The sequence below is a fragment of the Neodiprion fabricii genome, chromosome 3, assembly GCF_021155785.1.
Source record: "Neodiprion fabricii isolate iyNeoFabr1 chromosome 3, iyNeoFabr1.1, whole genome shotgun sequence".
NCBI lineage: Eukaryota > Metazoa > Arthropoda > Insecta > Hymenoptera > Diprionidae > Neodiprion > Neodiprion fabricii.
In genome coordinates this window covers 9952451-9979003 of record NC_060241.1, presented here as the reverse complement: position 1 = coordinate 9979003, position 26553 = coordinate 9952451, and the positions used below count along the sequence as shown (strand labels likewise).

General features: G+C 39.9%; 1 protein-coding gene across 1 annotated transcript; it reads left to right on the top strand.

Annotated features, from left to right (window-relative positions):
* Nucleotides 1–21439: 21439 nt before the first annotated feature.
* LOC124178221 lies at nt 21440–25672 on the top strand. The gene is made up of 4 exons (XM_046561459.1): nt 21440–21655; nt 21923–22543; nt 22678–22838; nt 24647–25672. Exons 1-4 carry the CDS (start codon nt 21499–21501, stop codon nt 25670–25672), a joined length of 1965 nt encoding a protein of 654 aa, XP_046417415.1. The 5' UTR covers nt 21440–21498.
* Nucleotides 25673–26553: the final 881 nt, after the last annotated feature.

The following is a 26553-nucleotide window of genomic DNA, read 5'->3' as shown; positions in this document are numbered from 1 at the left end:
TGACCCTATCCCTCACCTCGATGTCTCCTATAGCGTAGTCTATCACTGTCACCCCTGCCCCTCCTACATACGTAAATTCCCCCTCCTCATCCCCCTCTATGTTCCCGTTCATTATTGCCCATCCTATCTCCTCTAAAAATTGCACCAGCTGCCTACCTTCCGAGTTTATTTTCCTGTCCTTTGATTTCCTACTCCTACTCTCCTCCTCTCCTTCTCCCCAGCATCCTCCCCCCTCCTGCCCTGTCCTGGCATTAAAATCACCCCCCACTAACACTTTTACCCCTCCCTCTATCTCTTCTGCCCGCTCCTTCAATTCCCCTATCTTCTCTTTTAGGTCCCCATTTATGTATATTCCTACTACTACCCATTTTTCCCCCCCTACACTTATTTTCCTTGTTATCATGCCCTCTTTTACCTCTTCCCTCCCTCCCTCCCCACTTACTATCTCCCTTCTTACCCCTGACAGCATTCCGCCTATTGCTCTTCCCTTCCTATTTTTTCGCACCGCATACTGTACTTCCCATTTATACCCTACTGGCAACTTATTTCTAATCCTTTCCCACCCCTTCTTTTCTATCCATGTCTCCATTAGAAATATTACATCCCACTCCCCTAGCCCCCTCCAGAAATCTTCATCCTTTCTCGCGAGCCCCGCCACATTCCAAAAAGCTACTTTCCATCCCTCCCTTACTGTCTCGCCTACTCCCCTCTCTCTCCTCCTTATCTCCCTCCCCACCTGCCTCTGTCCCCCCCCACTACCCATTCCCCCGACTGCCTTTCACTACGTACCCTTCCCTGTGCTTCTGTACTTCCCTCTTGTCTCTCCTCGCTTGCTGACCTTTCCCTATCGCTTTCCCCTACTTTTCCCCTCCCCTCCCTTTGCCCCCCTTCCCTCGCTCTCCCTGTACCATCTCTAAGCACCTCTCCTATCTCATCCCACTTCCACATTTTCCCTTCTATCCAGATCCTTGCATATCCTATTCTCACTCTGTTTCCCCTTCTCTCCTCACTAGCTGCTATCTCCCTCGACTTCCATTTCATTTTTCTCTCTGCCCAGGTGAGATCCTCGTCTATTCTCTCCTCCCTCCCTTTGAGTAGGCTTTTTCTTCCCATTACCTGCTTCTTTTGCTCCCTATTTCCTAGTCTTGCTATCCATATCCCCTTTTCTCCCCCCTTTTTCGCGCCTACCTCCCACATATCCTTTACCTCGACCTCTACCCCTATCAGCTGCAAAATCTTTTTCAACTCTTCCTTTTCTCTTCCCTTCTCAAGTCTCGCTCCTCTCACTACTATATTTCCCCTTCTTTCTTCCCTTTCTTTCCTCTCTATGGCCCACTCCATCTCTTTTAATCTATCTATAGCTACCTGCGCCACTTCCGCATTCCCCTGTACCTGCCTTTCTCCCCCTCCTTCTGCACTCTTCTTTTCTAATTCTAACAGCCTCTCCTTTACCCTTTCCATCTCCCCCCCTCTCCGCTCTTCTACCTCTTCTAGTCTTTTACCTAGATCCCTTATCATTTCCTTCATCTCCCCCCTCTCTACTTCCCACTGCTCTTCCCTTCTAGTCATTTCGCCTTTAATCTTTTCCATTTCTTCCCTGATCCCCCTTCCCTGCCCTTTGACCTCCTCTAGACCTATCTTTAGCTCTTCCCTAATCAACCTTAGCATATCTTGTATACCCCCTCCCTCTGCCTTCCCTTCCTCCCCTGTCTTACCCTCCGGCGACCGGTGCACTTTCCTGCTTTTCCCAAATACTCTTTCTCTTTCCTGCAACCCGTCTACCTCCTCCTCCCCTTTTTCCCCTTCCTCCTCCCGCTTTCTCTTCCATAAGTCTAATACCGTCGCCGATCCCAGGCTATGCCTCCTATCCCTCCCTAACGCTGCTACTGCCCCCGGCCTACCTTTCTTTTTCTCCTCCTCTTCGCTGTTCGCCCCTACTTTTTGGCCACCCGCGTTACTCATACTCTTTCTCTCCTTCACCGCTTCCTACCTTATCTATCCGCCGCCTACCTGTCTACTCTATCCCCCTTCTTACTCCCTAGGTGTCACTGCCTCTTCCTATCTTATCCGAATCGTTGCCTTCCGCCAGCTCTTTCTGCCTAACCTCAAATCTCTCCCCCTTCTTTCTTTTTCACCCGCCCTTCCCTTCTATCCCTGCCTCCCTATTCCCTTCACCCGACCTCCCGTCTATGTCTTTCCCGCTCCTTCTCTGCCCTATTTCCTTTTCTCCTCACCTTTGCTATCCTGCTAAATTCTCGCCTTTTCTCTCGCACTCTTTCGCACACCTGTCACTCACATTCAAACGGAAACGGAAGTCCAAAGTAGTAGATGTTCGCTTTTATAATACAAGTTCAAATCAATAAGTTTTACGTTTAATTAGTGTTTTAAGTGTGTTTATCGGGCAAAAGATGCAATTATTATATTTGATGTTGAGTTATTGTTTTCGAGATTTTAGCTTGTTACTTGAAAGAAGTATTTGACTTATATAATCGTCCAAAAAATAAATATGTCATTAACCTAAGGAACAGAGGAAACCAAAGTAGCAGATATTCAACTTTATAATACAAGTTCAAATTAATAAGGTTTACGTATAATTAGTATTTTAAGGAATTTTATTTAAAGTAAGAGCGTTATTATAACGATGATATAAAAGACCGAAGAATGTACGTCCATACTCCATATAAATAAAGAAGATTAAGTATTGTAATTGCTGTCTCTTGTTAATTCCTCCCAATAAGCATAAGTATTTCAGCATATTAAGGGAAGCAATGCGCAATTCCACTTTTAATGAGATCATATGAATACATTTTCTTATTTATGTTGTTCAAAGCTGTTTCGAGTTCATATCACTGTAAGATCGATTGCTGACGGCAACGGAAAATTGATTATACGTTTATTGCCCGTATTATACAGGCTAAAAACCACAATTCACATTTGGGTAAAAAATAGTGAGTTACGCGAAATACACGTATTTAAGATAAAAAATATACGTGTCATTAGACGTGGAATAGGCGTATAATTCACGCGAATTGTACAAATTTCATGAACTACAAGAATTCCGTATACCAGGCGGACATCGTACCTGAAAATACATAGTATTTAACACGTGTATTCTGGGTAGAATAAACTTGTATAGGGCCGTTTCAACGTTCTCTCAACGTGTCTTGACACGTTTATTATATATCATTTCAACCACTGTGTGTTTATTGGGTAACTTTCGAGTGTCCAGGCCTTGCCGCGCTAGTCGAGACCCAAGGATTTGACCGCGCCGGGAATTTCCTTACATGTGGCATTTATGGCGCGACGCGACCCTTGGCCCCGACTCGGGGGCGAGCCTGCACTTTTTGCTCATCTATAACCAGCCTTCGCCGTGCTCTTCGAGCATACACATCTACTAACTAGCTTCATCTTTTTCCCTGCTTTCGCATTTTTATTATACCATCCAATTCTTGTAACTCGATTTCTCTCATAATAAACAGTTTGTTAATGCCATATGACTATCAACCATAATCTCTGGCGTCATCCGTTTACTGACCTCCCTACAGCACCACTCAGACGATCGAGGTCTGGATTCAAAAGGTAGAAGAATGAAAGAAAATCCACGATTGAGATGACATCGCTGTCAGCATTTTCGCGCTGAAAAATCTACGAGGCGTGGCGAAAACGTGGTACGACGTATTGACAACCGTATTCTTCGAGAAAGCAGCGCTCGTAAGAGCATGTAGGTTCGAGGGCAAAGACGCGGCAAATTGTATTTCGCAGAGAATCTCCGATCAGTCTTTGAAAAATACCATCAAGCAAAACGATTTTGGAACACCCGAGGCACTACGTATCTTCCTGAGCAAAACAGATACTTCGACAGAGAAGTTTGTCGACATATACGCTGGTAGAAGGGATAACGACCGTAGACGGCAAAACTCGGGGGTCATACAAGTCATACATGTGGAAATCATACACTTGTATGACATGTGTGTCATACAAGTGGAAGCTCAAAGGGGTCCCGCGATACAACCAAAGGGAAAAACGAGAACCAAGTGGATCGTCAGGAGGTCCTTCGGAAAATCTGGCAACTATGCGGTGTTTTCGCTGTAACGAGGTGGGGCATATGTCACGGCAGTGTCCGAAAATGAAAGAAAAGGAAACTGTGAAAAATGTGCGGAGTATCGGTGTTGGACAAAAGGGTGGGGATATACGGCTGCACGACGCGATCCTTAACGATACCCTTTTACGAGCGTACGTCGATGGTGGGAGTGAATGTCGGAACTCCGAAAAAGAGTGAAGCGGACAACATGCAACTACACCTGCAACCGACGGATGTGATCCTTCGAGCGTACGGTGGCGGGGAGGTTCGCCCGTATGGCATTACCAAGACGAATATGAAGATTAACCTGGTGGAGGAGCGAGTTGACGTACTCATCGTCTTAGATGAGATTGAGGGGGTTACACGTACATGAACTTGGCTCGCCAATTGTCGAAAATGTGAATTCGGACTATTGCATAATTTGCCGTTAATTAGCCGTAAATTAGTCGCGCGACTTATTTTTTTGTCGCACTCAATTTTTTTTAAAAAAGCGGATGGCGTGCTAACTTTTCATGAACTTAGCACGCCATCCACCAAAACAACGCACAGCGAGCATCATGGGTAATTCTGATTAGGTTGATAATTTGCCGTAAATAAGCCGCAAATTAGTCGTTGAACTTTTGTTTTTGTCGCACCCAATTTTCAAAAAAAAAAGCGGATGGCGTGCTGATTTTTCAAGAATTTAGACCGCCAACTACCAAAATAACGCACAGCGAGCATCATGCGTAATTATGAGGAGATCACATCGGATGAAATTGACAGAAGTGATACTCTTGAAGAAACCGATAAGCCTAGAATGCTTCAAATAGAAACCGAAAATAACTCTAGCTCACCAATACGCAATATGGAATTCGAGGGGTCTGGTTATACGGATAGCGAAAAGCCATCACTACATATTGAAGAATCAGCGTCACATTATAGTGAAACGCCAGTGTGTGTTAATAGTGATTTTCTTCTATCAAAAGAGGACGATACTAGCCGTGTCTCTCAGCTCTTAACGCCAACGCGCGACCCAGAAGTACATTATCTGACGGTAAGAGCATTCAAATGGAATATTTTATCTAATTGCCTTGAAGTAATAATTGATAATTATTTTCGAAATTTTTGTGATAATCTTGTGCTTATGACACGTTTGACATTATTCGTTTCATTGAGCTGAATATAACTATAAGTATGCTTACTACTTGCTGGGTGCGTCTTTGTCGTCTCTGCGTACTCAGCTTGTACTAAAACTTTTCTACCACATTCAATTTGAATAGGCATTTTATTAAATTCAAATGTAACGTTGCAGTATAAAGGAGAATCAGCAGTAACTGGTCAAAAATCTCCGTTGAAAGAGCTGACTAACAGTATGCAACAATGTGTGGCTTGCTTTCGAGGTGATCAACCTGAAGGAGCGCATTCCTGCAGGGTATGCAGAAAAAAAGTACACGCCCTACCAGGATGCTCTATCGAATCGGGAGAAGAAGGTTATGGCCAGCGAAGAGTTTGTGTAAATTGCTACAGCTCAGAAAACATTAAATACAAAATGGCCTTAACGGAAATAGAAAATCACAAAGGCTTAGCCTTAAAGGATTTGAAAAGTAGTAACGAAAGCGTTACAAGAAAAAACAGATATCTTGGCCAAAGTAAAGAAAAAATTTGTGACATGCTGTTATACGATTCAAATAATAAAGAAAATTTACCAATCTTGAAAAATGGTAATGCTTTGAAAATGAATTTTGTATCTATAAATGGTGCAAAATATTCATTTAGACATACGTGTGCAGTAGATAGCTTTTACCAAATTATTCTAGCAGCCAGTATAGATTATGCACACTTCCAACAATATGTATTAACTGCAGCCGGAAGTAATCCGTTATTTGGAATCGTTTCTGACACATTAAAAAAAGGGATTACAGCGAATACGTATAGATTAAGAGGTCGTTTAATGCTCAACTTTAAGGGCATTGAAACCCAGAAGAAAATGTTCAAAATTGTGGAATGTGATTCGGCTATCAACGATCTCATCAATTATATTTTGCAAAATCAGCCAAGTATTGTACAAAAAATAAAATGCATAAACGGTTGCAATGAAATTATAAATAAAGAGTATTCTGCCATACTCCAAATAAATCATTTGAAAAATAATAAAAACTTTTTCAACATAATAAGAGATAACATGATCAGAAAAAGACGTTGCGTAAATTGCCAAGGAAAAGTAGACATTGAAATGACTACTGGTGAGCCAGCTGCTATTCACTCCGTTATCCATAATCGTCTCTCTGGGCACTATCACTTTTCAGCACCCATCTATTTTGCTCGGTGTGCGCGGTCACCGGCAACCCGATACATATAGTGCCCAGAGAGGTAAAAGACCTGACTTTATATTCTTAAATAATATTAATGTATTTCAGGTAAAATGATATGCATCGAGATTTATGGGTTAATCGAAAAGGAGCTGCATATCGAGTTGAGTATGATACCAAAGAAATTTAAAGATGGTATCGATGAGTTTAAACTAATTGGTCTGATTGATTACTACGGCTCAGAGATACAAAAAAAAGGTGAAATAGGCCACTACACTGGAATATCGTTCAGAGGAACGTGGCTACAGTATGACGACTGTCAATTGAAACCAAAGGTGTTGAAAGACACATACAAAACGAAGCCGAAAATTGTCTGCTATATTAAAGACAATATGAATTAATTGGAAAAAACCATGGGGGTCCAGTTCATCGAGTGTTCGAATTGAGCACTTTACCCTGAAAATCGTGTGGCACAAACAATCATCCCATACAAATTAAAATACCTATTGTACCAAGTAGTTAAGAAATAAATGGCAGTAATATTTCGATTGAAAATTTTCGAGTCTCCGTCACGGAGATATGGTCTTATTGTTTACGATCACGTGCTTTTCCAAGCGTCGTTCACGTATCACGGTAGCTATACGTATATATATATGCGGCTGCTCGATTTTAAAACCTGGTAGGAGCTCAATTTTCCAAAATGGTCTTTTTCGATTCTTCGCACTTTTGGAGTTCTACAAAGACACGGATCCTTCCTTTTTCTCGGAATTTTCTTTCTCCTTTATCTGCGGTTACCGTGTCAGCAAATCCTGCGGACATATGTTTCTGTGATTCAGAAGACACGTCTTCTCTATAATATCCGACATTGAACTCGTATTATTTGTTTACAAGGTATGGGACTTGTACTGCAAAGTCAGAAACCAATTTAATTGAAAAAGACCAAAATGAATAATTTTTTAATGATTTCTATTTACCATTTTATTTATGCACCTTTGATTTATTTATTCGTTATTTTAATCTTAAGAGTGAACGGATGGATGAAAATGAGTTTTTCTTTTTTAAACAATTTATTTTTACATCCCTAATTTATTTATTCATTTGGTACGAGAACGAATGTGTCTTCAAGTTGGACGTCCTCATGATTTGTATTGAGACTGACGATTTTCTATTGAGAATACAAAAGTCAATAGTTCATCCAACATAGCTGGAAATTGTGATAATAAAAAATCAAATCGTCACAATATACATATTATATTCTCTTCAACTTTTGGAGTCACGCTCGGCTTACGGCAAAGAAAAGCAAAATTGAGCTCAATAATTATCTGTCTGGGGGTGCGCTAACGTTTAATTTTTGTTGTTTTTTTTTTTTTATAAACAAGCGCGAAAAAAAAGAAAGTTCAACGACTAATTTGCGGCTTATTTACGGCAAATTATCAACCAAATCAGAATTACCCATGATGCTCGCTGTGCGTTATTTTGGTAGTTGGTGGTCTAAATTATTGAAAAATCAGCACGCCATCCGCTTTTTTTTTTCGATAATTGAGTGCGACAAAAAAATAAGTCGCGCGACTAATTTACGGCTAATTAACGGCAAATTATGCAATAGTCCGAATTCACATTTTCGATAATTGGCGAGCCAAGTTCATGTACGTGGGGGTTACGCTTATCGTGGGATAGCCCTTTCTGGGTTTACCTGGTATCTCTGCCGTCCAGAGAGACGGTAATCTGCGGCTATTCGACGCGTCGCTGGCCACACTGCCGGAAATAGAACACTTATCACCACGGAAGTTGATTCTGAGGGCAGCGGAGGAGACTATCATCCTGCCGCGTCACGGAGCGGATATTGAGGTCGCGGTGAAAAATAATTACTCTGGCGATTTATACGTAGAACTGAGTGTACGAGGCGAAGAGGGTTAAAAATATTGTGTGATAGAGCTGGAACATTTGTCATAAAATGTAACAGTTCTATATCCTCTCGTAGGAACATGCCGGGGATCATTTGAATGAGTGCGAAATTCATCGTGCAGCATAGCCCGCCTTGCGCGCTTGGCTACCTTATGGGCAGCAGTGCTCAACTTACGGGATTATATGCACTTTATATGCACTGTCACTGAGCCCGGCGAGAGGCCGGGTAGTCAGTCTCAATACTGCTTCCCGGCGTAACGCACGCCTAATTTTGATTATAAATAAATTTAATATAGCGTTAACGCCCGCACTCACTATTGTTGTTATCAATGATAACGTAATTCTCTATTTTGAATAAACGTATAAATATATATAAGCGTTGCGTAATTTTCACATGACAAATTTGGCGATCCTGCCAGGTTCCGGTTTAAACCAACGAACGCGGCGCGCGTATCAAACGGTCGGATCATAGTGACGAACTTTGGAAGTAAGTGCATAAGCCCAATAAATTCACGCGCGAACCTTCGACTACGCGTTTATAAGTAATTATTACGAATTGCACCTAGCAAGGAATAGAGTGAAAGGCCGCCTTGCGTCTAGTGGACTATCAAGGACTGCGTGTAGACCGCTTGATAATCAGGGACTGAGTGTAGACCACCTGATTCTACACTGAACAATTCCCATAGTGAACTTTTGTGTTTATTGAAAAGGAAGCAAGTATAAAATTCTGCACTCCTTAGATACAATAAACTTCGCGTTTAAACCATCTAAGTGAAGTAAAGTCAGAATAAGAACACCCAGACTCGAACCGCTCTTATATTCTTGTCCCCGGTGCCTGTCAGAGACTCCAGGACATCGAAGCCGCGTACCGACGGCTACGGCGATCTTCGAGTGTGATGCTGCACACGTCAATTTGGCTACTCCTAGCGTAAGTACAAGCATTTTGTTCTTTACTCGAGTCACCATAAACGTATCGAAGAAAAATCGTGATCGAAACTAAGAATTTGATGGTCAAACTTGAATCATTCATATAAATAAAGTCAAAGCTTGACTCAAGGTAAATTTAAAAATAAATTCACAATGGACGTGAACGTAAACAATGACCGGAGATCGGCAGTACCTCCTACTATTGTTGAGACTGCAGAAGATGGACATTCCGTCACTTCTGAATCCCGGTTTGAAGAGAGATTTTGGGATTTGACAAACCAAATGACCCAGCTTGCGAATAGGCTACAAGAAGCCACCGAACGTAATGATTTAACTGCAATCGACCTCGCTCGCAGAAACCAAACGAGAATTCAACTACCGGCAACTGCGACACCCCGAAACGTGCTTCCCCCTCGTAATACTAGAGACCCAGGCCCGTATGCATGAACGGAAGCTTGCTTGAACGATGTCAGCCTACGCCCCGATGTGGCCGGAAGATACCCCGGAGAACCAAATTGCCCAGCGGACGAGCCCTACGCGATCCAAGATTTCCTACTCGCGTTTCAAGCCATCAAGATGATTGATAGCAGTGGATGGATTGCACCCTATATATTTCTTATCTCGAACCTTGAATAATGCGGAAGAGAATTACAGCACGACAGAGAAGGAGATGTTTGCTGTTGTATGGGCCGTCAAGAGACTAAGAGTATATTTGCTCAATACACCGGATAAACCCTTCATCATCCGCACCGATCATCGTGCACTCGTATGGCTGAAAAATTGCGTAGACGCCAGTCAACGCCTGTTGCGTTGGAGATTAAGGTTGGAGGAATACTTATTTCTGATAGAACGTGTTTCGGGAAAAAGTAACGTAGTAGCGGATGAGTTGTCTAGAGTCTTTTGCACAAAGAAATAATTCGGTGAATTATTTGGAAAAGTGAACAAGTAGTTTTGTCCAACCTACGCAACACAGTAGAATCACTAGCACGTGAGGACACGCCAGTCCAACAACGAAGGGCGTTTTATCAAAACAATCCTATTCCAGGAACAATTTGGCATGGGCAACCGGAAAATCCGGTATTACAAAACCCAAATGAAGTCATTCCACCCGAGTATGATACTGTCGATCTACAAGACGACATTAGTGATTTGAGGGCAAAACTCAATTACCTAAACAAGAAAGCGGGAAAGTACTTTACAGACCCTATCGTTTTCACGCCTGACGGGCAGAAAACTCAGTTGATTTGCAATCAACAAGATGGTCTTCGAGTTAGTGATCGTGAAGTTAACGAACCACTCGAACAGTACTACGCTAGATGTAAAGTTGAAGGGCATATTGATGACTACTATAATCTATTGAGTAAAAAAGGGTTATCGGACTTTTCGAATAGTCGCGCGCCTGCGTGCGTACTCGATGCGACGCCATCATTAACTATGTTCCCATGCGTGGCCGAGAGAGGCGTTATGCGAGAACGCGGCCGGAAGGCGAGTCAGTCGTCTAACATCAGCTATCGAGTATAACACGTTTTCGTGCATTATTAAAAATAATAAAACCTTATCTTTCGTTTGTACATGCTTGATGGTGTCTATCGTTATTTATATCCGAAAACATCCTGCTCCCTTAAACCTCGAGACATTCGACACTGCAATAAACGAGTCGTTTATCTCAATATAATCTAGCATCTTTAACAGCACCCGAGCAACTTAAAGGTAACCTCTTACTACTCGGTGAAAGCCCAACGACCAGAAGTCGACTCTACCCGATATATATTATGAGAGATGTTCTTCAATTTGGAAAACTCACCGAATTGGAAAAGGGACTATACGAAGTCACATCCATTGATAGGAATCCCAAGTGCGTCCACCATATTGCCGCACGCCACATTGACATCGAGAGATTGTCACTGACAACAGGCAGAACGAAATCTCACATCAAACTCGTTCCCGACCGCAATCGAAAAGGGGAGGACGGCAGATGCGTAAAGATTACCTTTGAAGAAAAGGATGCCCTGACAACACCCTGATTATACCAAAGAATCAGACTGATAGACATGAGAAACTCAAAAACTACATTCATCCGAAAAGGCACGAAAAGATATATTTCTAGATTGACCCTAAGAAAATCACCAAAGAAGAAACCAATTCGATCATCGAAGATCTCAAGAGGATACTTCAGGACTCAGGTGCACACATATCATTTTACTTGACAGGAAAGGATGTGCCTAACAAACAGCAACAGAGAGAAATCATGGCCAGCCCTCACAACGACATCAATGGACATTTCGGCCTAGCAAAAACGATTGACCGAATAAAAGAAACGGCCGTATGGTCACGTGTGGAGAATGATATCAATACCTTTATCCAGGCATGCCCCACGTGTCAGATGTATAAAAAAGAAAGGATACAAATGAAATCACCCGCTATTATTTTTGAAACCTTTGCTGAAAAACCTAATGATCAAATTTCAATAGATATCGTCGGACCTCTGGTCGAATCTTGGAATAAACACCGATATGTCCTCACATGCAGGATTCAATAACTAAATTCATTAAATGTGCCCCACTTTCGAACAAAACCGCGACAGAAGTTACCAAAGCTCTATCAGAGTACTGAATAGGTAACTTCGCGTGCCCCAAAGTAATTCTGACGGACATGGGAAAGGAATTTTGTAACGAGCTGACCGATTCCTTTTTCGAACACTATAATATCAAACATATCACCCGCAGTCGAACGGCTCCATAGAACGGATGCATAGTGTCTTGAAAGACTATATTCGAGCTGCCTGCAGAGAGAGAGTACACACTTGGGACAAGGTTTTAACAGAAATGGCACGTGCCTATAACATTTCCGTTCATCAATCAACAGGTGAAACGCCCCACAACCTCATGTTTTGTCATGAAGCCAACAATCCTGACGGTTTCCACGAAAACCGATTGGAAACCGCGATTAATAAGAAAATGTTGTGGATACGAAAATGGGAGGAACGGTTCGAGAAAGCCATGGTCTGGCTTACCAAATCCAGACAGAAAAACCAAAAACAAGTGGACCAAGGAACACGACGACAAACTCCTTCATATCAAGTGGGAGATAAAGTAATGATCAAGAACCATACACGACAGAACGCCTTGGGAAGGATTTGGAATGGACCATTCGTCGTCGTCGGGATCAATGAACAAAAAGGAAATATAACTTACAAGAAAACCACGGATGATTCCACAGCATCTTATTGGAAGACCTATCTGAATAACACTAAACCGTACGTACGATGCTTTACGGCACCACACTACGAGTACCTGGAGAATTTTTCATCAACCAAGATCTTCCGGCCGACCCCCAAATCTTCATCGAGAGATATCGGGAATTGATACGAGGGATTCGACCTACGCCTACGGCTCACCACAACAAAGCACGATTATTCGTCCTGAAGGACCTGTATCGATGCTCACACGTGTACCTACGAGTCGACGCCGTCAAACCACCTCTGGAACCGCCCTACGCGAGCCCCTACAAAGTCATACGACGACTCGACGATCGAAGATTTGTCATCAACGTGGATGGCCAAGAAAAAACAGTTTCGGTGGAACGATTAAAGCCGGCTCACACGGCGAAGGAAGGAACAGCAACACAACCCGAAGAAGACGACATCCAACCGCACCAGTGGGGATCGATGATGGATAAACCTATAAAAACATATAAAAAAAAAGTTTCGTTCCCCGACGCTAAAGTCTCGCTCACTGGAGGGGGAGTAGATGTGGCGGTCGAGCCACCTTTCTCGCTAGGGAATGCTCCCCAGCGCGACGACAGCGACAAGCGGCAGAGACGAAAACAAGAATTGCAACCACGGAAAATTTTCTCGATGCTTCGAGAGGTCGAAAAGTAACGAGCAGATCTCTCCCATCTCGATCACGACAATGGCTGTTTCTCTTGCTTTAGTATTAACAAAACTTGTGATATCAAAATAATAAATAAACATTGGTTAGTTAGTAGCGTCATTATAAAGTGCAGCGTTTGTCTACAATCATTTCTAGCTATCGAAGCACGAACCCGTACAATTGGGAAAGGGGGAAGATATTCCAATCCATTGACGCAAGTGGGTTCACCAAACCATTACTCGACATCCACAACAAACTCGGAGGCCTCCAGACGATACGGGATACCTATCTGGACCACTGGAATCCTGGTCAGCGATCCCTCGCCCAGTCCGACCTGGACGCTTTAGATTTAGAATTTGCCCGTGCCTCGTCACACAAGAATAATTTAGAAGTCATTTTAGAAGACAACCCAGTCTTCAACAGAAACCATAGCGGTAAGAAAGATCGCTGGGCGGCTATCTAACTTCTTTATAATCTGGAAGAATATTACGTCAGACAAATTTGTTTTGGCTTGTGTACGGGGGTTCGAGCTAAAGTTCAGTGGCCCCCCTAATCAAGCATATATTCCTTCAGAACCCTCGTTTAATCCTGAAGAATTTCTTAAGCATAAGGAACAGATCAACCATCTTCTAATGCTAGGAGCGGTTGAAAGGTGCTCTGACTGCCCAAGCCAATTTATTTTTACTTATTTTTTAGCCCCGAAACCAAACGGTTCTGAAAGATTCGTATTAAACTTGAAAAAGTTGAATACCTTTATTGACACCGAATATTTTAAGATGGAGGATATACGTTCGGCCACGCGCTTGATTTCTTTGGGAGCTTTTATGGCCAATTAAGACCTGCAGGATGCATACTTTTTAATTCCCGTTGGTAAGAAATGTAGAAAATTCTTCAGATTTTCGTTCGAAGGGCAATTACATGAATTCACTTGCCTGCCGTTTCGACTTTCCTCAGCACCTAGAGTCTTTACTAAGGTCCTTAAGCCTGTGCTTGATTGGCTGCGTAGCAGGGGGTTCTTATCAGTTGCCTACTTAGATGACATCCTATGCATCGGGGATAATTATAAATCCTGTTTGGACAATATGAAGAGCACATTAGATATATTTGAGTCTTTGGGATTTATCGTTAATAACAGAAAGAGTAATCTCACACCCAGCACCCAGTGTAAAATCCTAGGATTTATCTTGAACTCAGAAAATCTAACACTAGAACTACCTCAGGAGAAACGAGATAGAACCCGAAAACTTATAGTGCTTTTTAGTTCAAAGAAAGTGTGCAAAATCCGTGATTTCGCTCACTTCATCGGCATTATAACTTCTTGTTGTCCGGCTATCAAATATGGCTGGCTTTACTCAAAAAATTTTGAACGAGCCAAATACTTATCTCTATTAGTAAATGAGGGAAATTACGAGGCTCAAATGCTTCTTCCCGAATGGCTGCAAGAGGATTTTGCTTGATGGAAGGTTAATATAACACTTGCGGTTAATCCAGTTAGAAAGTTCAAATTTCAAAAACAATTTTTTTTTCAGACGCATCTACTACCGGGTGGGGTGCGTTTTACGATGGGAATACAGCCCACGGGTTTTGGAAGAGCTCTGAGATAAACTTACGTATCAACTGTTTAGAACTCATAGCAATTTTTATGGCCTTAAAGTGCTTCGCTAAGGATTTGAGCAATTGTGAACTCCTACTCCGGATCGATAATACTACGGAAATTTCTTATGTCAACAGAATGGGGGGAGTGCAATACCCAGGCTTAAATAAGGTTTCTAAAGATATCTGGCGTTGGTGTGAAAAGAGAAATATATGGCTTTTTGCAACGTATATTCCGTCTAAGGAGAATGTAGAGGCGGACAGAAGTTTAAGGATTAAAAATATTGATACTGAATGGGAGCTGGCAGATTACGCTTTTAGTATGATTGAAAGGTCTTTTGGAGTACCAGAAATCGACCTGTTTGCTTCTAGAAGTAATACAAAATGCATCAAATTTTGTGCTTGGCAGAGGGATCCAGAGGCACAGGCTATCGACGCGTTTACTTTAAATTGGTCCCAATGGTGTTTTTATGCATTCCCTCCATTTGCTCTCATTCTGAGGGTATTAAGAAAATTAATTCAAGATGAGGCGGAGGGTATAGTTGTCGTCCGATATTGGCCGACGCAGCCTTGGTACCCTCTGTTTAGGTCCATTTTGGTCAATGAACCGATTATTTTGAAGCCATCGGCTAATTTGCTGTCATCTCCTTGTAGGTCCCAGTTGCATCCTCTAGCCAGGACGCTGGCTTTAGATATAGGAAAGTTATCGGCGAGGCCTACAAACGAAAAAACGTTGCAGATGCAACGATAGATCTCCTCATCGCTTCTCTGGCAGATAACACTATTAGGCAATATAGTGGTCCATAAAAGGCTAGGATACAATTTTGTGGAAAATTCAAAATTGATCCATTTACGGGTCATGAAAACCAAGTATTGGAATTTTTGACGGAACGCTATGAAGCAGGTGCTTCATATGGTAGGCCTACCCTCAATTCCTGCAGAGCAGCAATTTCACTAATATCTAACGAGAATATAGGAAAAAGCCCGACAATTGGCAGATTTTTCAAGGGTGTTTTCAAAACAAGACCTTGTAAACCCAAGTACGATAGAACCTGGGATATAACCCCAGTATTAAACAAGATTTCAGAAATTTTTTCATTAGAAAAATTGGGTTTACAAGATCTTACTGTCAGGCTAGTGACGCTGTTAGCCTTGGTAACTGCGCAAAGGGTACAGACTCTGGCTTCTATTAAACTTAGCAATATTAAAGAAACTCGTGACGGATTCGAAGTCAAGGTTACGGATATTTTGAAGACTTCAAAACCTGGGTCTAGTCAACCTCTTCTGTTGTTGCCCCGCTTTGAGCAGCAGCCTAAACTATGTATAGCAAGTGTACTAGAGCGGTATATCGAAAGGACTAAGCCCCTAAGAGGCAATTGCAATACTTTACTAATTACAAGTAAAAAACCGTACAGAGCGGCTTCGTCGCAAACTATTAGCAGGTGGATCAGGAGCATGCTAGCTCGGAGTGGGATTGGCGAGGAATATTCCGCGCATAGTACTAGACACGCATCCACTTCTGCAGCCTTAAAGAAGGGTATCGATATTAATATAATCAAGTCGGCCGCAGGATGGTCTAAAGAATCCCAGGTGTTTGCCAAATATTACAACACACCTATTGCTAGTCTTAAAAACGGTTTTGCTTCTTTCTTACAATAATAGGCACATAGTATATTCCTCCATATTTATGTTACCATTAAAAATAGTTGATAATTATCCACATATGTGAAAATTCTAAGAGTTGAAGGTCCTCCAGAGGCCTTATTATATATAAACTAAAATAAAATGTAAGATTCTCTAAACATCTACCTTGTAATCTGGAGAACGAGACTCTCGGTTTAATTGCTCGATCAAATGAACTTACCCAAGTGAAGTTCGATCGAGATTATGACGAGAGTCTCGTTCGAAATGATTACAACCCTCCCAGTGTGCTAATTTTCCGGCAGTGAAAATTTGTTTTTACCCTACCCTGACATTTTTTATTGTATATATAAATGCCATACTTTAAACATAATGAAGCATGAGCGCGAGAGCGGGAGGAAGAAGGGAGAATGGGTTGCGAATTTTATATTCTGAAGATTGTGGCGACATCGTGCGAGAAGTAGCGGTACTACCTTGTAAACATTTCGAACGAGACTCTCGTCATAATCTCGATCGAACTTCACTTAGGTAAGTTCATTTCATCGAGCAATAATTAATAGATCAAACGAACTTACCAAGTGTGTTCGATCTAAATTATATGAAGGGCCTCGTTCGAGGTGATTACCTCCCTCCCAAAAAACCAGCCTTTATTTCCGTTAGTGCTCAAATATAAATTCCCGTAATCATCTCAAAATTTATTGACACGCTTTAAAAATATGAAGCATCGAGATAGAAGGCATAAGAGTGGAGACAAAAAGTTTCTCTCTCTCTAAAGACTAGTGGCGACAACGTACAGATTTGCGTACTACTTAGTAATCATCTCGAACGAGGCCCTTCATATAATTTAGATCGAACATCACTTGGTAAGTTCGTTTGATCTATTAATTATAAGGTTATCCATAATTAATAAATAGCTTCCGAGTCACTTAAAATCATTTAAATATTACGCGCCGTTACGCCGTATTAACTCGAGACGAATAGGCTACAGACATTCAAATTCAGGCTAGCGCGTGTCACGAACGCCGCATATTCATACCCGAATATATCATTATAACCATGTTAATAACTATTAATATCGCTTTAGAGACGAGGAAGCATACCTTTAAATTCATCAGTAAATTCATAATTATTCATTTTTTAAAACAGTTCATAGCACGACCAAAGCGCAACGGCGTAGTTGACCGTCAGCAACGTCGGCGTCTCCGCGCCCGCCAGATCCTGGGTGTAATCAACACCGGGATGAGGCGAGCGCGAGATCACGCGCTTCAGAAATGATCGTCGCGAGGCGAGCCTTTGTTCTAAATTGTAAAATCAGCAAAAACCTTGCTCGCTGTCCGACGCTCCAAGGGGTGCCGGACGAGCGAGCGAAGTCAGTCCCGTTAGAGACAGAATAAAATCAACATCTACGGAAACAGGCTGCTTCAAAGCTGTCGAGTATACGTCTTTTCATCATGTGATACGCGCAAGCGCAGCCGCCATGCTGAATTAGCGGTAATAACAAAAGTTTCGTACTGTTTTGTCCAACAATGGCTGGGAATGGAATAATATCTCCTCATTCAAATGAATTATTGGAAAAAACTATTGATGGTGCTTCACTAGTTTACAACTCTGTGGAAGCACACAGTTGTGAACAATTGAAAAGGTGGTTGAAATGCCATGGGTGATCACAGCAAGGAAAAAAAAGTGTCCTGATTGAGAGGTTGAGTATCAATACTCGTTTACACTGTTGTAAAAAATTAATGGAAATAAATAACAATAATAATTTTCGTTAATTATTGATATCAATCAACTATTAGTATTTGCAATAACATCTCAATTAACAAATAATGATTATTATAATTATTAAAATAAATAATTAAATGAATAATAAATTTTCTCGGGAACTTGGACAGAATTGATCAGATTCAATTTGTCAAAATTTGCAACGTTTCGTTGGTTTTATTTATTTTCCAACTTCATCAGGCAAGTTTTGAGGTTAAATCGTCGTTAAAATCCTCTGGTCCATAACATCCAGTCAAAATTATGTTTAAATAAGACTAGACAGATATATACATTTTTGTTTTTTTGATAAAATTATAAACTCATTGTGCCAATAAATTAATTTGAATAAAATAAAATGGACAAATATGATGATGGACAAATACACATGTCAAACGTAGTGACTCTTAAATCACAGACTGTACTCTACAGTACTACTGTACTGTACAGTAAATAAGACTAGACAGATATATACATTTTTGTTTTTTTGATAAAATTATAAACTCATTGTGCCAATAAATTAATTTGAATAAAATAAAATGGACAAATATGATGATGGACAAATACACATGTCAAACGTAGTGACTCTTAAATCACAGACTGTACTCTACAGTACTACTGTACTACTGTACTGTACAGTACAGTCTGTGATTTAAGAGTCACTACGTTTGACATGTGTATTTGTCCATCATCATATTTGTCCATTTTATTTTATTCAAATTAATTTATTGGCACAATGAGTTTATAATTTTATCAAAAAAACAAAAATGTATATATCTGTCTAGTCTTATTTAAACATAATTTTGACTGGATGTTATGGACCAGAGGATTTTAACGACGATTTAACCTCAAAACTTGCCTGATGAAGTTGGAAAATAAATAAAACCAACGAAACGTTGCAAATTTTGACAAATTGAATCTGATCAATTCTGTCCAAGTTCCCGAGAAAATTTATTATTCATTACATTTAACATGGATGAGAACCAAGATTTAAATAATTAAATATTTTGATGATCAACATGACATTTTGAAATGAGTTTAAATTTTAAAGACAACATTACTTTTCAATTCTAAATAAATAAATTAATAAATAAAAAAAAGGTAATGTTGACAAAATGTATACAAAGATATTCAAATTTTGTAAATGTGTAATTTTTTTTTTATTTGTCAATATATCATTTGTTGTAATTTTATTGCTTAAAGTTCTTTAATTTCTGCTAGATTTCAGTCATTAATTTTGAATCATGTACTGTAGTATTATATATGACAAACATATTATGCAATAACAGTTAATATGTATGTATACTAAAAGAAATCCATTTTTCAGGGTGAAAAATGCATTACACAATAACATACCCGTTGATCCTAATGTCGACAAGGGGAAGTGGCTGGATATTCTACAGAAATGTGATCCGAATAAAAACGTACCACAAATTAAAACAACTAATTACCCTCAAATTTGGCAACCATTTCCCACACAAGATGTGCCCAAGAATTTTAACTATGGTTCCATGTATCATTATTTAGTTACGTCATGTATTGATGAAGGTAGCAATGACAGTGATAATGAAAATTTTGATAGCAACAACTGTCACTAAAACGAGGAAAATTGTACGTTGAGAGCGGCCACGTTTTTGATATTTTTAACGGTGTTCAGTCAACACCCAAACTGCCCGGGCGAAGCGAAGTTCGGCTTACCCGCAGCAAGAAGGCAGCACTAAGCAGAGCACAGATCACCCGACAATCGATAGCCAATCAATGAATCTCTAGTTCAAATTCACTGACACTTGCGCATTTCGCTATTCTCTGACGTCATTCGCTATGAATTTTCTGATTGGCTCTTAGCTATGGGACATGCTTAGTCTTCCTCACGGGGAAGAAGACTCGTTTTCTAACGGTTTCCGCCATTATTCTTCTTTCGGCTACCTCAAGATCACCTCGTGTTCTTCTCGCAGCTAATTTTTCTAATTGCTTGGCTTCTGTTAACCAAAATTACTGTGTGTAAATTCGCTTTAAATCAATTATTTAACTAATTGTGTTTGGGTGCATTCGCTGCCACGTGTTACTCTTGGCATTGTATTTATTCGGGTAATTCGCTAACTGTATATAGTGTACAATAAATATCATTATAATTTTTTGTTTTTTGCCAAATTCAGTGCGCGCAGTTTTTTATTTTCTCTTTTTATTGTGACAAACTGTATCAGACCAGATCCCGAATTCCTCTATTGTTACTCGCTTCAACAAACGGTGTTACTGCGAATAAAATGTTTTGTATGAAGTGCAAAGTCTACGCATCTTATAAAATAAAAGAAATTCATAGCGTTTCTGTGATGATAGATCCTTTGAATGCTCGAGTTATTCACCGTACTTGTGATTGTAAAGCTTCAAGTATGGGTCGCTGCCCGCATGTTGCTGCGTTATTATACATCTTATTAAATTTTGTGGATGATACTGACGAAGATAGTTTACCTTGCACGAGCAAATTATGCACCTGGAATCAAGGTGGAAAAAAAAGAAGCACATAAGGCTGATGAAATGCAGTATAAAAATAAAATTGATACCACAAAACGTAGATCATATGATCCTGGCAGAAGTTTATCCAAGCCGGTGGACAAGCAAAAAATTAATTGTTTATTGCCTGATTTACAATCTATAAATGCAAATCAGAAATTTGCTTCAATGTGGCAACTGATATTACAACCACAATATGATGATTACGACCTGGATAAACCAAGAAAAAGTCACTTAAAAACATTGGTTTATAGATTAACTACTAATGTGTATAATAATAACTATGGACCTATTGACATAACATCGGGAGTTCAAGGTGAAAATGATAAATGGTGGCAATTTCGCAAAACATTAATTACAGCTTCCAAAATTAAACTGTTTAGTACACATTTAGACATCTCCTCTTGTGGAGTTAAACGATCGCGTCCATTCAAAAATGGAGGAATATTCAAATGTGCTTGCTTTGCTTCAACTATATCGTGAACGGTGAAACCTCGATCGGCAAGTACCACATCTCCAGGTTGCAACAAGTCTGCAATTTTGGATCGCTTAAATATTTCAGGATCTGATATTGAACCCTCGAATACATCAGATACAAAACTAATGCAACCATTTGGAGTGCAGCCAATCAATACTTTAAAAGTCGTATAAGCTTTATAACTTGAATATTATACTTCCAGTCTCGCCCTCCTGATTACATGTATACAATTTGTAGTGCCATCTCTCCTAGCTATTCTAACCACGTCTTTTAGAGTTTAAAGATTTAAATTGACCGCGTATGGTGCCTCCAGTGGAGGTGGCGGCGCCACACGGTCACTTTCGTCATAACATTTTTTCGTGCTAACAAGTAAACACGTAAGAGTTTTTTAATCAAAACATTTTAATTTATTTAACGGACAATTCAAGTTTTTATTACTTAAAAATGGGTGGACATAAGAGGAAATCTTCTGATCGAGACAAAGATTATGAAAAATTAAAAAAGCGACTGCGTGAAATGGAAAAGAAGCTGGAAAAACGCGAACAGAGGATAAACAACGACAAGGAGAATGACAATGGCGGTGCTCAGAATGGAAAGTTAGGTGAGCCGGAACAAACAAATGTCCAAGCAGCTCCCTTAAACCTGTCAAAAAATCGAAGCAAGTATTATTTAGGCAATTATTGTAAAATATATATATATATATATACATACATATCCGTCAAGGTTATGCGAGACATAACATAAGTACGGAAATTAAAAACCGCTGAGCTTATACGTGAGATAAGACAAAGCTGAAAATATTATGGTTGAACTTACACGAGAGGTAAGACATAACCAAAATAAACTATTTTCTCTCTCTCTTTTACAGAGACTCCAGGGAGCACTGTGAACGCCACACCGAAAAATCCGGAGGAGAGAGAAACTCCAGTTATAGATTTATCAAATGAAAATGAAACTGGGGAAACATCACAAGAAACACAATCAGCCAGTGGGGTTACAGAAACTTTAGACCTGGACCCAGAGATCCTAAAAATCATCGGAGAAACTCCAGCGTCTGAGCCAGAAGGCTTAAAACTATCAAGTCATATTTCTAATCGCTGGAAAATGTGGCTCAAAACGGGACAAACTAAAGAAACTAAAGAGCTTCTACTCAAAAAATACCCCAGAAATGGTGAATGTTCTTTAGAGGCCCCGAAGTTAAACCCTGAAATTGCTGCATCACTAAATGATGGGTCTCTTAAGAGAGATAAATACTTCTCAAACACCCAAAACTTAGCTGGCTCTGCATTATCAGCATTAAGTTTGGTCATCGATCCCTTACTCACAAAGAAACGAGAAAAAATTGACATAAAAAAGATGTTAGAAAATTTATGGGAATCTTCACAAATTTTAATTGAGTTGTACCGAGGACAGACTATAGCCAGAAAAGCTTGTATTCTGCCTAGTCTAAACAAACAAACGGCTGCACTATTGGGGAAGACTGAGACTGGTGAGCTGTTATTTGGAGACAAGTTGGGGGAAAAGATTAAGGAATCTAAGGTTATTGATAAAATAGGGACAGATATAAAATCCCAACAGTCTTCTAAGAAACCTGGAGCTCCAACGAGCCATTTAAATGTGAAGAGCCCGTCTGTTCCACGATACCAAGCTCAGGCGGGCACAAAACCAAAACCATCCAAGCCGAGTTGCAATCAGAAATATTCCAGCCAATCGAAAGGTCCACAGAGTCACCACCGGGGTCAGAACAGCAAGAATCGGAGCCGATATTAATCAACGAATCTCAGGTAAATATTGCAGGAAGGCTAAGCGCATTTTTAAGCAAGTGGCGTACGATTACATCAGATCCCTTCATACTGCAAGCTATTAAGGGGTATAAAATACCCTTTAAGTCAAAACTATACCAACCGAAACCACCACTCGAGCGCAATTGGACAGATCTTGAAATTTCCGCTATAAAAGTAGAAATTCAGAGATTATTAAAATTAGGAGCAGTAGAGAAAGTTTCACCGACGGAAGACCAGTTTATATCCTCGTTCTTCTTGGTCCCAAAGCCAGATGGATCTAACAGATTTATAATTAATTTGAAAGATCTAAACGAGTTCATCGAGGTGGATCATTTTAAAATGGAAGACATGAGAACAGTTTGTAGATTACTCGCACCAGGAGTTTTTATGGGTACTATTGATCTTAAAGATGCCTATTTCTTAATGCAAGTGAATAAGTCAGATAGAAAATATCTTAGATTTGTTTTCCAAGGGGAAATCTACGAGTTCACATGTGTTCCATTCGGTCTTTGCTCAGCCCCGTTCGTATTTACGAAGGTATTAAAACCTGTTATCAATATCCTTCGAGAGGAAGGATTTTTATCCGTTGTATACCTTGATGATTTTCTCTGTATGGGACTAGATATCAAATCTTGCTTGGCAAACTTACGAGCGACGAAAGAATTTCTAATTTCTCTCGGTTTTATTGTAAACGAAGAAAAAAATAATTTTAAGCCAAGCAGACGATGCAAATATTTGGGGCTGATTATTGATTCAGAGAAGTTCTGTCTACAGTTGACTGACCAGAAAAGAGAATCCATTTTATATCAAGTAAATATTTTAATGAAGAAGCAGACATGCAAAATAAGAATTTTAGCCCAAATAATTGGGACACTCATAGCTGCTTGCCCAGCTGTTGAATATGGTATGCTACATTGTAAGCTACTTGAAAAAGCCAAAACAGAAGCTCTAACAGCAAATTATAATAATTACGAAAAAACCATGTTGTTACCAAAATATATTTCTGAAGATCTCAGATGGTGGGGGGAAAAAATCCCCATAGCTTCACGTAAAATAAGGATAGCGGATTATAAAAGAGAAATTTTCTCAGACGCTTCACTTACAGGCTGGGGAGCGTATTGTGACGGAAAGCATGCTCGAGGTTTCTGGAAACCAGAGGAAAAAAGCTTACATATTAATGATCTTGAACTACGAGCAGCTTTTTTGGCATTAAAGTGCTTTGCAACAGAGCTGAGTGATTGCGAGATTCTAATCAGAGTTGATAATTCAACAGCAAAGGCTTATATAAATAAAATGGGTGGTTCGCAATTCCTGCACTTACATCTACTGGCCAAAGAAATTTGGGACTGGTGTGAAGAACGGAGGATCTGGCTTTATGCTTCTTACATTCCATCAAGAGAAAATAAAGAAGCAGATAATCAATCTCGCGTAAAAAATATAGATACTGAATGGAGTTTAGCGGACTATGCGTTCAAACGCATCATAAAACGGTTTGGTGAACCGGCAATTGATCTATTTGCTTCACGAAATAATTCTAAATGTCGAAAATATTGCGCTTGGGAACGTGATCCGGATGCTATGGTGATAGATGCTTTTACAATTAATTGGAAAAAATATAAATTTTACGCATTTCCACCTTTCGCTTTAATAGCGCGAGTATTACAAAAAATTATTAATGATGGAGCATCTGGTGTCATTGTAATACCACTGTGGTCAACACAACCGTGGTTCCCACTGCTTGAAAACCTTATGACTTCTGATATGTTAATATTTAAACCTAATAATAATCTTCTAATTTCTCCGCTTAGCGACCAACGGTCCCATCCCATGGCGGCGACACTTACCCTGGCGGCCGTCAGATTATCAGGGAAGCGTTCTCAAGAAAAAATCTACCAGAATCATCATTAGAAATTCTGACAGCGTCTCTAGCAGAGTCTACTATTAAACAATACAATAGTGCGTTAAAGGACTGGTGGATGTTTTCAGTAGCAAAAGAACGGGACCCATTTGTCGTTGACGCAAGTTCAGTACTAGATTTTTTATCACAGAAATTCAAGGATGGCGCAGCTTACGGGACCCTCAACACTACAAGATCGGCTATATCTCTAATATCAGCAGTGGACATTACTACTGATCCTAATATTGCTCGGTTTTTCAAAGGAATTTTCAAATTGAGACCTATCAAGCCCAAATATGACTCAACATGGGATACTGAGCCAGTATTAACAAGAGCTGCAAACTTATTCCCATTAAATAAACTGTCGTTACGCCAACTAACAGAGAAACTAGTTATTTTATTGGCTCTGGGAACTGCACATAGAGTTCAAACCCTGTCATTGATTGCAATCGAAAATATTTCTCGCTATAAAAACAACGTGCAAATTAAGATCCCGGATATTATCAAGACATCACGGCCTGGAGCTTCACAACCCCTGTTAGTTTTACCTTTATTCACTGATAAGCCAGAGCTTTGTGTTGCAAATACTTTACTGGAGTATATAAAAAAGACAGAGGAGTTACGAGTAAATGAAAAACGTTTGTTGATTTCTTTTCGCAAACCACACAAAGCGGTTTCATCGCAAACGCTTAGTCGATGGATCAAAAAGTTTCTCAGCGAGTGTGGAGTAGACGAAAAATTTACTGCCCATAGCACTCGACATGCATCGACTTCAAAAGCAGCAGAGGCAGGAGTAAGCCTAGATCTGATAAGAAAGACAGCTGGTTGGTCAGAGAAATCACAAGTCTTTGCAAAATTTTATAATAGACCAATAAACAGTCAAAATAATAATAATTTTGCTGAGGTGGTTCTGCTTAATCGCACTAAAGATAAGTAAACAACTATATGTATGAATAAGTGTTTCCTGTCTCTTGGTTTTTCTTGAAAACTTAATAAACAAAAAAAAAAAAAAAATTTTTGTCTCTAAACATCTACAAATTGTATACATGTAATCAGGAGGTCGAGACTGGAAGTATAATTAAACGATCAAACGAACTTACCTGTACGTGAAGTTCGATCGTTATTATACGATAGTCTCGCCCGAACTGATTACAGTCCCACCCGAGTTCCAATGCACCCTAGGATATTTAAAGAATATCCTTCTCCCATGTAAGAATCAAAAATTTTCTTTTTTGCTTTCAACGATATGACGAAAGTGACCGTGTGGCGCCGCCACCTCCACTGGAGGCACCATACGCGGTCAATTTAAATCTTTAAACTCTAAAAGACGTGGTTAGAATAGCTAGGAGAGATGGCACTACAAATTGTATACATGTAATCAGGAGGGCGAGACTATCGTATAATAACGATCGAACTTCACGTACAGGTAAGTTCGTTTGATCGTTTAATAAATCACCTTAGTGTTCAAAATTCGTTGGCGATTGACAAAAAAACTCGGCACAATCAACAATAACTCGAATGTTTTTCATAGACCTAAACATTTTTGGTAATGTTTCAGCTATCGTTTTTCTAGATGGAACCATAAATGGCTTTAATTGAGTAGTAAATTCATTATGCAAAAAATAAATCCAAGTTGTACATATTTTTGAGACAAACCCTGTAGAAATATCGAACTTGTAAGCTAAATCTTCTATTAAATATCCAATGCGTAATCTTAATAACACCAGAATTAACTGTTGCATTGATGTCAACTTGTATTTATTACTATTTTCGGAAGATTTATTTTTTGTCTCTCGATTACCCCAATATTCTAAGTTG